Raw genomic sequence first — 12,834 nt, 5'->3', positions numbered from 1 at the left:
TATTCTTCCACCCCTCCCGAAGTAGATACGCCTTGCACTGCCCCGCGTGATCTACGCGACATAAGTCACATAACACGACTTAACACAAACCCCGTCTGCATGTCGCCCGACGCCGACCCAAGCCAGACAGTGCCACCGCCGTAGCAAGATAGGACGTTGCTTTTACAATCCGCCTCGCTAGTATCAGGGCTCGTATCTTGTAGATGCTCGTATCTTGTAGATGCCCTCAGGCACCCGGCATCTACACATGCGTAGATGACCCTGACCGCGGCATCTACACTTAAGCCCCCAAGCCCCCCAAAACGTCTACGCTTCCCCCATTTTTGCGCCAAAACCGGCCAAAACCGTCTACACTGCGTAGATGCGTGGCACCCAAACCCATCAATTTTTCTCCGCCTTCGGCGGATTTTGGGCAGATTTCTACAGTGTAGATGGAAGATACGAGCACTGTATCAGGCCTGCTGCCACCGACTTGCCCTCCCCCCACTTCGATGCCAACGTGGACCCTGTGTGCAACCATGGCCCTCCCAACAGGCGACCACAGCAGCCAGTGCTCCCATCCACAGCTCCTTACCCGCCTCTGCTACGATACCCGTAGTTGCGCGCCACCCGGTCCCGCGCACATGGCAACCCTCTACAGGTGAGGGCGAGACTCGCACACCTCGTCCTAGGCCCCAGCTCGACACACCAATCGCGCCTTGGCAGTCTCACCACGTATGAAGGACCCGGAGTGGTTAATCCAGACATGCCAGCTCCCATGTGGTGCCGGCAACCGCAACTTCTTCTACTCACATGCACGGTACAAGCGTACACTGGCACGCATGCATCTGAAACAGTAGTGAGGTTCGGGCGCTGCTATGCGCTTAATTGACAAGTGTTCCCCGGTCACGGGAAAAGGGGCTGAGCCCCTCAAATCATAGGACGCCGGCAGCAATGGCGGCGGGTTTTGTGCGCGTGTGTGCTAGGGACGCTAGGTGCAGCGCGTGGGAGTGTATCGGGTCGTGATGAGGAGGTGCGGTTTGGCGGCCGCTAAATTGACAAGGGTACGTTGTGAAGTTCATGCCTCCCCTACCAGCTACAATTTCACTCCGCTTATCCACCCCGAATAATATATACGCAAGCGTCATCACAGTGAGGCCTTGCCCAGGTGTGCCGACAGCATCGAAACAAAGGCGGTGTGGCAGCGACACATGCCACTGAAGTAAGGCCAATAAGGATGCATGAGTCCTCAAGTAACATATCACAGTCCCAGTCTTTGCGTGTGGGGTGTCCGTGGAACGGCTCACAGCGCTACGTACGCCAACACGACACACAGCACTACAGAAGCCCGATCAACTTGGCTGCTGCGTCAGGGGCCGCCTGGATGATACTGCTGGTGCACGAGCGCGAGCCGTGACTGCTGTGCACCATGGGTCCATGGCGGTGGCCCCCAGCAGCCGGCAAGGAGGTGACGGGGACCACTCACCAGCTGCCATGACCCTATTCCCTCGCCATGGCGGGGTTCCAAAGCCATCCGCAGCCGCCATCTACATGTATAGCTTTGTAAGGCATTGGCTCACCCTGCTACCACAACAGAGCAATGCAGTCCAGCACACTTTGCTTGAACTCACAAAAAGAGACCCCGAAGACTCCTTCAGCAGTAACCAGCGGATATCACGGAAGTTTATACGTACCCAGCATCCAAGACGCACCCGAAGCGCGTTTGCGTGCTTGGGCGTTTGTCCATCACGTAATGTGCCTTTATGCGAAAGTTGATAAGGATGCAGCATAGTAATGCGCGGTAGCAAGAACGCCTGTGCTCGGCACACGACCGGTAGTGACGTCTGCCACACATACATCCGCCAGCAAAAGAAGCATGGAATTCCTATGCGGTTGAACCTCAACATCGGAAATGACGTGGCACCACCGAGGCCTTGGTGCACGGGGGTCTGAATACCTCATCATGCAAAAAGAACCAGACCAACCGCATGGGTGCGGTGGCCGCAGCCCTTGGCCAATACAGAGCCCCGTGCGTGTGTGGGCGCGGCGCATGTTCACGGCTCCATCCATATCAGGTGCACGCGCACACCCATTTAAGTTTGACCTCTCCATACATGCGCTTCTTCATGCATGCATGCTTGAAGCACCCTGGCAACATCAATAACCTCTCACACTCGAACACATTCGTTTGCAATGCATCACAAGGATACGGACTGGCATCGCGAAAGTGCCAACAATCACTTTGAGGCCCTGTTGCTCCATTCATCTACGTCGTCGCACCTTGACCTGCAGCCTCAAGTACCCGTAACAGCGGCAGGCGCAGCTCATGGCACGGACCCGTCCTGAATCCAACACTCCGACCCATTGCTCACATCCACCCATGCCTGTCCGATTGCTTTCGTGCTTCGCGGGGGGTATGCTCATTGCTTGATTGATAGACCCGGACATTACTTCGCGTCCATTATGAAATTTCTGGAATCCCCGCAGCGGTTGATTTCTTCAGATCCCCTGTTTGGCGTACGTGTCCCCAAGTGACCTCCACGCGCCCCCACGCCGGCTCCTGCCCGACGCTCCGCCCCCACCGACGCCCACTGGCACGAACCCTCCTTGCCATGTATGAATCACCGCAGCTGTAGCCCCTCTGCCGCCGCCGCCTGCGCGTCTGCCAGCAGCTGCTGCAGCTCCGCCACCAGCGCCAGCGCAGTGGGCCGACTGGAGAGGGGGGTAGAGCGAGATGAGGAGGGCGGGACGAGAAGGGTGGCATGATCACGGGGGGGGAGGCGAGGGGCTGTGTCCAAGCGGGTCAGCAGACAGCTCGGCTCAGGGATGAGGAGGTTTGCATACGACTTGGACCCCTAGCGGGCGAAGCTGAAGTGGGAGCCGCAGCCGCCGCAGTAGCAAGCATGTGCGCCTAGCCCGGCCACCCCACGAGACTGTCATGCCCATGCCCACGCCCGAGCCAGTGCCCATGCCCACCCGCCGCCCGCACCGGTGCCAGCCACACTCACACGCGCGGGTTGGCGGACCAGCACCGCGCCGCCAGCTGCCTGTACGGCTCGGGCGCCAGCGGGTGGAAGGCGGGCCGCAGCCCGGCGTGGAGCACCTGCCTCGGAATGTCCTGTGTGCGCGCGCGTGTGTGTATCGTATGCAGAGATTGGCGACACAAAAGGCGGGGGAACACGCAGTATGTAGTTGCGCATAGGCTACCCAAACAGGGACCACCCGCAAACACCAGGGGCACGTGCGACGCTGAGGGGAGAGCGGCTGCGCATGTGCCTGCATTCATTCCGATGGCCTCCGGTCAATGGCCACCGGAAGTACCTGAGCCCGCTCATCCCACCTCCACACCTCTGATCGCCCACACCCGCGCCGGCGCCTGCCAACGCGGCCACCCACCTTGCGGTCCAGGCCCCTGTGCGGCGTGCGCGCCATGAGCAGCTCCCTGCAGGGGCGGGGGGTAGGGCGGGGGGAAGCAGGAGCAGGGGGACAGGAGGCATTCAGTGCCGCTGTCGGTGGTGCAGGACGCGACCAGTCAGTCAGTTTATTTCGCACTCAGAGACGCAGCAGTACTCCCTGCACGGGTAGATGACACGAGGTTGCTCTCTCGAGCACAGCGCCGCACTTACCACATCAGAATGCCGAAGGCTGCGCGGGGTCAGGGCGTAACAAGGAGGAAAACGAAAAACACTCAGCGACACGTTAGCGGGAAGCAGGGCAGAACAAGTGAGTTTGTACAGCGCAGGTGAGAGGCGGCCCATCACGGACACACACGCAGTCCTCGCTTTGCACCGTTGCCTTACCGTAGATGTCGAGGGAGGTGCCCAATAGCACACGCGGGCCCTTGAAGACCTCTGCAGGCGGGCAGGCATCATGGCTCGGGCTCAGGTGCTGGGCTTGTCAACTCCACGGCATGTAGCGGCGGGAGTCGTGCGCGCGAGCACGCACAGACACACACACACACACACACACACACACACACACACACACACGCACACGCACACACACACACACACACACACACACACACGCACACGCGCGCACACACACACGCCATCGCATCGCACACACTGTCTTGCGCGTATTGTTTTTTCCGTGTGCTCTTGAACACACGTGTATGCATGACATTCTTCCATTAAACGGCGTCACTGCGGATCCGCATGCAGGTGCCCGGCAGGTGCCCATGCGGCAGGTGCCCAGCGGACTCACCTGGCGGCAGGAAAGCGACTGTGCCGTGCGGGTGTGCCATGCGGAAGCCGGGCTGCCCGTCCGGCCCCTCCTCATTCAGGATACGCACGCTACGGGGCAGGCAGCAAGCGAGCGGCGCACATGGCAGGCCATGGGGTGTTAGCACGTGGCAGAGGCGGTACAGATGACTGGGTGGGTATTGCAGACAAGAGGCGAGGCCCATTGCAGGGCAGCACACAGCACTTGCACCCAAGCAATTGAAACATACGCTTGCGGCTGTCACCCTTCACCACGCCTGCCCACACAGCGGTGCGGCTGCATCATTACATGATCCTATGCGCACACGTGCACGCACCATCCAAAGTCGCTCAGCTTGCAGCTCCAGCCGCGGGGGTCCCTTGCCGAGCTCTTGAGCAGCACGTTGGCGGCCTTGACGTCGCAGTGCACCAGCCGCTTGGAGTGCATGTGCCGCAGCGCCAGCGCCACCTCCAGCAGGCTCGTGTACAGGGGCACCAGCGCCGGCCACATGGCTCCCTGCTCGGCGCTGGAGGCGCACGGCTGCCGGAACGCGCCGGAGCGCACCTGATCTAGCAGCGAGCCCGAGTCGCAGTACTGCGGTGACATATGGGTTGGTTGGAAGGACAGTGCGAGATGATGAGTCAATGAGTCATCAAGAGCAAATACCCTTGCGGCTGAAGCTGCAAGCTGGGCGACAACATGAAAGTGCCACATTCCTGGCCTCCCCTGGCCTCTGCGGCCTGCTGCTGGGCAGCACACGCACCTCCAGACACAGGACCTGGTTGAGCGGGTCTGTCAGGTGCAGGTGCAGGTGGGTGGCGGGCGGTGACGGTCGTGGCATGCGGGGGCCGTGGCGTCAGGTTGTGAGGCCCAAGGTGCCGTGTACTTGCAGGAAGCTCAAAGGCCGACGGAATACTAGCACCATAACATTGACACGACCGCACAACAACCGACAGCCGCAAGCCGCGCTGGGGGCTTGCCGCGCACTCACCTGGAGCGATGCCCGCTGCCCGCAGGTCTTCCGCCGCGCACAGCCTCAGCTGCGCGGGCTGTCCCTCCGCCTGCTTCAGCCGCACCACCGACACGTCACTGAACACCGCATACACCTGTGGGGCGGGTGTGGGTGCGGGCACGGGTGGTTAGAAATTGCACGCAGTGGCGGTGGTGGCATTGAGGGGGCACGGAGAGCGCCGGGGGATGCAGCAGCACCAGTCAGCGGCGTGGCGGTACTCGCCTGCACGATGTTCGGGTGGCTGTGCGGGTGCGGGCGTTGGCGGTGGCGACGACGACGGCGCAGACGCGAAGAGGACGGCGATGAGGGCGATGCCGAGCAGGGCGGTGCCGGGGAGGACGGTGCCGGGGAGTGCGTCGAAGCACAGAAAGGGGAGGGGAGGGCCGAGGGACTCGTGAGCGGCAATTATATGCCCATGTCTCAGTCATGAGCTGCCGGTGTCACAGGCCCGCACACACAGCCTTATTGCGCCAGTCGGTCCACCACCTGCTTATCTTGCCCACGCTGACCACTCCCAGCCCACCTGACCACACCCGCAACCGCGAGCTCCAAAGCGCTCCGCTTGAACTGCACGACACACGGAGCCGCAGGTCAACACCGCAGGCGCATCAAAAAGCACGGCATGAGCAGCACAGCAGTGTGTGTGGCCTTGCAGGTGCAGCACACATCTTGCTGTACACCGTGTGGCCGTGTGTAGACGTCAGCACCGCCCGGCTCGACCCCAGTGAGGAGGCCTGGGCACTCACCATGCGCACGAACGCATCGTGCTGCTCCTGCTCCGCCTCATCCTTCATAGCGTCCTCCGCCCCGCCACCCGTGCAGGGGCCCCCGCCTTCGCCCGCTTGCGCAACCGGCTGCTCCGCCCCCTGCGCTGTGCCGTCGCCGATCTGCTGCTGCTGCTGCCGCCCCGGCGCGGGTGACGCTGCGGGCGGCTTCTGCTGCTCCAGCACCTTGACCGCCACCTCCAGTCCGTGCAGCGTGCCGCGGAACACCACACCCTGGCCGCCGTGGCCTGACGAGGCACGTGCGAATGCGCGGGGAGGAGGGATCAGGGGCTGGTTACTGGGTTGTTGGGGTGGGCAGGAGGGAATGAGCAAGGCGGCCGTCGGTGGTATGGCTCCCACCTGGCCGCAGCCCTACGATGTCGTCATAACAGAGCGTTCGGGCGACATCAAGACTTGCCGACCACTACTATGCCTTAGTCATCACGACATTGCTCCTTTTCCTCTCTGTCCTCACCCAGCATTTCCAGCAGCTCCACCGCTGCAATGTCCTGACTCACAGCCGCCCTGTCAATGTTGGGTACAGGAAGGGCAACAAACACGGGCAGCCACCCAGTCACCGCCAGCCCAGACGACGACACCGCCGCCGCGGCACTCGTGTCTGCACCACCACCATCAGAAGGCACGTGCCCATAGGCCGTATCGTTTCCGACCCCTGCCCACCCACCCCACCCCCAGCCCGCTCACTTTGCCTGCTGTCCCTCCTCGTGCGAGTTGAGGGCGGTGGACAGCCGCCGCCGCATGGCCGCCAGCAGAGCCTCAGTGGGCGGCGGCGCCATGCCGCCCACGCTGGCGGCGGCAGCGTCCTCCAGGAACAGCGCCGGACCCGAGGCCAGCGCCGTGCCCGTGGTGGAGCCCAGGGTGCCGCTGCGGGGCGACATGGGCGCCAGGGCGCTGCTGACAGACCAGCGGTAGGCGCCAGAGGCCGCGGACGTGGGGCCGGCGGCGGCCGCGGCGGCCAGCAGGTGGCAGGTGCTGCTGGCGGCCCCGGGGCCGGCAGCTGAGCTGGGCCCCTGGGGGGCCTGCACGGCTCCGGAGCTGGAGTGCAGCTCGCGCATGGCGGCGGGGCCCACAGTGGCGCTGCGGCGCGGGCCCATGCGCATGCCGGTGTGGGGGCCGTGCAGGTGGGGGGCCGCGGCGAGGTGGGGAGCCAGGTAGGGCGGCGGCTGGCCGGTGGCGTAAGTAGGTGCAGGCGTGGCGAAGGTCATGGCGTACGGCCGCGCCTCTTGGTCGGCTGGTATGGCAGGGAGGGAGGGGTGGGCGTAGGGGGTTGAGGGCGCGGGCGGTGGCCCTGCCAGCAGCCGTGGGAAACCGCGTTGCTGGCCCCCGGCTGCAGCGGTGCTGTGGGGCGGCAGCATCAAATCTTGAGGAAGGGGAGCGCCGGGCACCGGCGGGTGCTGCACACTGCTGCTGGACGCCAGGCGCGGCATGGGCGGTTGGCTGCCTCCGCCGCCGCCTGTGGGGCCGGCTCCGAAGGCGGCGCCCAGGCGTTTCTGAATGGACTCCAGCGCCGAATGGCCCCGCAGAGGCGGCGGCAGTGCACCAGCACTGCCGCTGCCGCCGCTGCTCATGCGGTCGGTGCTGGTGCGGCGTGGCAGGGGCATGGAGGCCGCCGCCGCCGCGCCCGGGCCGCCCGTCCCGCTCAGCCGGGCGCCGCCGGGCCGGCTGGCTGCGGTCAGCACTGCGGCGTCTGCGGCAGCCGCTGCGGGGCCGTGTGCGGCCACGGTGTGCTCTGACACAGTTGACAGTAACGTGTTGCCACCACCAGCACCGCCACCACCACCTACAAGCGGGCTGGGCAGTGGGGCCGAGGGCGGGGGCACATAGCCGCCGCTGCCAACACTGCCGCCACCAGCCAGTGTTGCGGCGTCCAGCCACGCCGCGGCACCGCCGTTGTGCAGAAGGTGCCCGGTGGCACCGAGCAGCCCGGCAACCCCACCGCCGCAACCTGTGGAGACCAGCGCAGATGCGGTGGTGTTGCCGCCTAGTCCACCGCCGGGTGCGCGCCCAGTCAGCTGTGTCGAGAGGGCTGTCCACTCCGAGGCAGTGGAGCTCGCCGCGCCTGCGTCCAGTGCGCCGCCTGCTGCTCTGCTACCCGTCGCATCAATCGTCGATGCGGCGATTGCGGCCGCAGCGGCGGCATTGACAGCGGCGGATGCGGATGCGGCAAGGGACTCCCGGAAGGTGCTGAAGATGACCTGAAGGACGAGGGAGAGGAAGCACGCCAAAGCACAATCTTGGTCTGCACAACCGACGTGCTGCTTGCAGGCATTAGACAGGTGCTCATACACATACACAAGAGGACAGGGAGAGTGGATACACGCAAATCCCCAAGGAAGGCAACTGTAAGCCCTAAAACACACACACACACACACACACACACACGCACGCACGCACGCGCGCACATCGTACACCCTCCGCCGCTCCGCCCTGCCGGGCCCCGCGGTCCTGCGCTCCTCCTCACCGGCATGACTGCCGCCAGCTCCCTGGCCGCCAGCTCCAGCAGCCCGCGCGGCAGCACCTCCGCAAACACCACGTACACGCCCAGCTGACCGGGGCCGGGGCACAGAGAGGCTCGCGCCCGGGCTGCGGCGCCAAGCGCCACCGCCGCCACCCCGGCCGCATGGGCGCTCACCAGCGCACCAGTTGCCGCATGCTGGTGTTGCGCGGACGCAGCCGCGTTGGAGGCACCTAAGGCCGCCAGCTCCGCCGCCGCCACGCCCGCACCGACGGCTTGACAGCTGAGCGCGCCTGCTCCTCCTACCGCGCTTGCTGCACCGCCGTGTGTGTAGGCCCCGCTGGACGCCGAGTCGCGGTCTGCGCCGCCGCCGCCGTGGCTCCAGCCTGCACCGCCGACACCGGGCGCGGTCATGTGAGGCCAATAGGAGTGGCTGAGCGGGCCGCCGGCGCAGCTGCCCAGCCCCAGGCGGCTGCCGGCGCTGTGGCGGACGGTGCTTGAGGCCAGGTTGGTGCTCATGCTACCCATGGAAGCGGGGCCGGCGTGGCTGCCGCCTACGGTCGAGGAGGCGGCGGCGGCGTAGTTGCCAGAGCCGCGGTTGCGCCAGGGCGAGGGGTTGGCGGCGGGGCCAACGGTGGCTGTGGCGGCTGCGGCTGCGGCGGTGGGGATGGTGCCGGGCACGTAGGAGGGAGCGGGCGTGAGGCCCAGGCAGCTCGGTCCACCCGTGCTGCTGTGGCTGGGCCGGCTGAAGTTGCCGGTGGCACCCCTTTCGGCGGCTGTAGCGACCATCGCGGCTCCTGCTGCTAGCGCTGGATTGAAGGCGCCGGCCGCAGCTGCGGCGGCGGACAACGACTCCAGGCACAGCAGCACAGTACCGGCGTGGGAGGTGGGCACGCTTGTAATGGACGCCAGGGCAGAGCCGCCGGCGCCGCCCAGCTGCGTCAGGCTGGCGGTGGAGCTGTGCAGGGGGCCCTCACCGCCGCCGCCTCCTGCAGCGCCGCCGCCTCCTGCAGCGCCGCCGCCTCCTGCACCGCCACCGCCTCCTGCACCGCCACCGCCTCCTGCACCGCCGCCGCCGCCCGCCAGTGTGAGCACCAGGCTGCTGGCCAGGCGCACGTCCAGCTGCGGCTGCTGCTCGTCCAGCACGTGGGCGCTGGCGTCGGGGATCACCGCCACCAGCACATCGGGCGGCCCGGCGGCGCTGGAGGGCGAGTGCACGCCGCCGCCGCTGATAACGCCCGTGTCCATGAGTGCGGGTGTGCCGCCGTGCAGCGAGGGGCTGGCGCACGCGGCGCTAGACAGCAGGCCCAGAGCCACGCGGCCGCTGGGGCGCGGCAGCGGCGCGGAGGCGGCATGGGCGGCGGAGGCGGCCAGCGTGCGGTTCTGCATGGGGCCGGCAGCTGCGGTGGCTGCGGTCTGCGCCACCTGGGCGGACCTGTGCAAGGGAATCGCGCATTGGCATTGGGAGGAGCAGCTACACGACGTGGGCCACATGGGTTGTGCCAGCAGTGTGTCAGCGATCCCCTTGGGCTACACAATCCCGGGAACTCCTGGAGCTCTCCATGTGCGCCGACACGTCCACGAGCCCCAGGCCCCAGCCCTCAGGCCCCAGCACTCATATCCTGCACGCTGTAGAGTCCAGACCCCAGCCTACCTGATAGTCTGCAGCAGCAGTGTGCCGTTCAGCGGCAGGCGCACCGCCTTGATGCGGGCGGGGCGCGGCGGCGGCGGCGGCGGCGGCTGGCGCTCCGCGTACGGCCCCCCCGCCAGCAGCCTATGGTGGCCGCCCTCGCCGCCGCCCGCTTCCAAACTGCCGCCGATGCCGCCCGTGCTGTAGTTGCTGCCGAATATGCTTCCTAAGTTGTGCAGAGAGGGTGCGCCGCCAGCTGCCGGCCCTGCCTGCTGCTGACCTGGCTGCTGACGGGCGGGGCTGGCGGCCGGGGGGGCGCCGTGGCTCCCGGACACGGCGGGGGCCTGCAGCGGCGCGGGGAAGCTGCAGGCGCCGCCCGTGCCGGTGCCCAGGTGGCCACTGCTGCTCAACACGTTCTGGGAGGTGACACCAGAGCCGTCGGCAGCAACACCTGGCCCGCTACGGGTGCCGGTGGTGGCGGCAGCGCCTGCCGCCGGCCCTGCGGGTGCGGGGTCCGCAGCAGCTGCGTCCGCGCCGGACCCGTTCCGCCCCCGCGGCATGAATATGACTGCCGGGCTCAGGCCGCCGCCAGTGATGCTGGCAGCCGGAGAGGTGCCCGGCGCCGCCCCGGCCACTGCCGCCACCGCCGGCGGGCTCGGCGGCTGCCCCGGCGGCGCGGTGGTTGCTGCCATGAGCGCGTGCGGCCGTGTGAGTCCCGTCTTTGCGGCCAGCAGGTCGGGCACCGCGTCCAGCACCGCACACACCAGGTCGTGCAGGCTGAGGCTGACGGAGGCGGAGGACAGGTGGGAGGCAACCTGACGGGAGTGAGGAGGGAGGCGTGGCGGTGGGAGAGGTGGGCAGGGTACGACGAAAAGTGGGCGACGGAACAGTGGCGAGAAAGCTGTGGTGAAGAAGATGAAGAACAAAACGTAATTTTGATCACGGCTATGCCAAACGCACCTTCGACAGATATTTGGTGTGGACAGGGTCCGCAAACATGCCGTAACCAAAGAACTGCGCCAGCCGCTGAAGCTCCGCCACGTCTGGTGACGTCAGCTGCAGACCCTCGGTAGCAGCAGCAGGAGCAGCATGCGGCTGGAAGTCCCCGAGACCCAGCAGCAGCGCCGCCGCCAGACGCCCGGTGCGGTCAAGCACCGGAAGCGCAAGCTGCTCCCCGGGCACCAGCACGAACGGGACAGTGGAGGCTGCGACCATCACCCCGCCCGAGCCCGCCCCCAGGAGCCCTGACAAAGCCTCCTCGCACGCCACCGGGCTCACCACCACCACGTGCGACTCCGGAGGCTGCACAGTGACAGGCGCGAGGTAGGTAGGTAGCAAGCAGTGAAACCTCAACCAATCAGGCACTTCTAAGGCCTAAAACCGACATCTGAGACTCTGACATCCCACAACACCCCGCGCCCCTCGGCTTCCCCTCACCTGCTGCGCCATCTCCACCGCCGTCATGAGCGCACTCAGCTCTTCGTGCAGCTGCGGCAGCCAGCAGCTGGCGGAGGGGCCGCAGCCGCCGCCAGCCGCTGATACTGCTGCCGCAACAGATGCAGCACCAACTGCCGTGCCGCCGGCGCACCCAGTGCTGCTCCGGCACAGCCAGCCGGTGGCGGCAGCAGCGCCTGCAGTGTCTTGTGCGCACATGTGCGGCTGTAGCTGCAGCTGAGGTCCGTTTGCGGCCGCGCCGGGCGCAGAGGCGTGCGGCGGCAGCGCACTCCCGAAGAGCGCCAAGCTGTGTAAAGTGCCATGCGGGCATCACAGGTTCAAGCGGCCACACGTAGTTGCTTGCGCGTGGCTGCATGTGCGTATGTGGACGCCGATCGCTCGCTCACCTGGCGGGGCCGAGACCGGCCGCAGCGATGACATCGAGGCTCGCTCGGACGCGTGCAGACCAAGCATCGGAGTCGACTGCGCCTAAGCCGGTGCATGCATTTGAAACTGCCGCCTGAAGAACGTTGGAGCCCAGGCGAGCGGCGGTCGTTGTTAGGCGACACGGTGACGGCCCGTCGATTGGTGACCTGGCTCAACACTTACCCGCACGTCGCCGCGACCAGAGGAAGTTTCGCCTCTTGCAATAACATGTTTATTCGGATGGGATCGCAGCTGCGCATCGTCCTCGCAGGCTGGCACAGTTTCTTTTGGCACCTCTGCTGCCAGGTGGTGCTGTAGGTGACGTTCATCATTTGCGTCTGTTCTGTTACCTCGGAAGCAGCATAGTAGGCCCATTCCTTTCTTCTGTTGCTGGGCATGAAGTAGTCATATGATGGTAATTGATCAAAGCTGATGAATTAGAGTCATAAAGCTCAGTTCGGCGTTCAAATGTTATGAACCACGATTTTGGCTAAAGGCTGGCCCTCGGTTTCAGCGGTTAAATGGCAGTCCCAGACGCGGCGACTTGCATCTCATTGCCATCTGTTTGGTTTGTAGTAGTAATCAAGTATTTACTAGCCAAGCAGTCAAGCTCGCGGCTCAGGCTGGGATTGAGGCACGGTTTCGTCGTGCGACGTGCCGGCCACGCACTGCCAACGACGGATATACGTTTACAGAATACGTGCAAATAATGCCACAGCCACAGTCCGCTGGTTCTATGGAGGGTGCGGTTTCGAAACCGTGTTGCCAAACGCCTCCGTATCGCACGGTCATTGCACTCGTTCAATCGTATTTGTCTTGCTAATACAGCGCGGGATAAGTCTGTTCTGACCGAACCCCAAGTTGGTCGCAAACGCATTGGGCGAAGGCGGTCCCGTGTGGCGGCTCTGTG

At 65.4% G+C, this 12,834-nt stretch overlaps 1 protein-coding gene across 1 annotated transcript; it reads right to left on the bottom strand.

Moving 5' to 3' along the window:
• Positions 1-150: 150 nt before the first annotated feature.
• On the bottom strand, positions 151-12,729 carry CHLRE_01g064362v5 (uncharacterized protein). Its single transcript, XM_043059075.1, has 20 exons — positions 12,108-12,729; positions 11,906-12,018; positions 11,502-11,805; positions 11,025-11,366; positions 10,089-10,879; positions 8,441-9,869; positions 6,664-8,174; positions 6,434-6,483; positions 5,941-6,206; positions 5,718-5,761; positions 5,417-5,435; positions 5,174-5,288; positions 4,946-4,974; positions 4,520-4,776; positions 4,186-4,274; positions 3,780-3,830; positions 3,606-3,624; positions 3,376-3,421; positions 2,988-3,097; positions 151-2,691 (listed from the first exon to the last, which is right to left on the bottom strand). Exons 1-20 carry the CDS (start codon positions 12,297-12,299, stop codon positions 2,601-2,603), a joined length of 5,868 nt encoding a protein of 1,955 aa, XP_042928989.1. The 5' UTR covers positions 12,300-12,729; the 3' UTR covers positions 151-2,600.
• Between the last annotated feature and the right edge of the window lie 105 nt (positions 12,730-12,834).

The sequence above is a fragment of the Chlamydomonas reinhardtii genome, chromosome 1, assembly GCF_000002595.2.
Source record: "Chlamydomonas reinhardtii strain CC-503 cw92 mt+ chromosome 1, whole genome shotgun sequence".
NCBI classification, from domain to species: Eukaryota; Viridiplantae; Chlorophyta; class Chlorophyceae; order Chlamydomonadales; family Chlamydomonadaceae; genus Chlamydomonas; species Chlamydomonas reinhardtii.
Note: the sequence above shows the minus strand (reverse complement) of the source record. Positions and strands in the feature narration are given on the sequence as shown.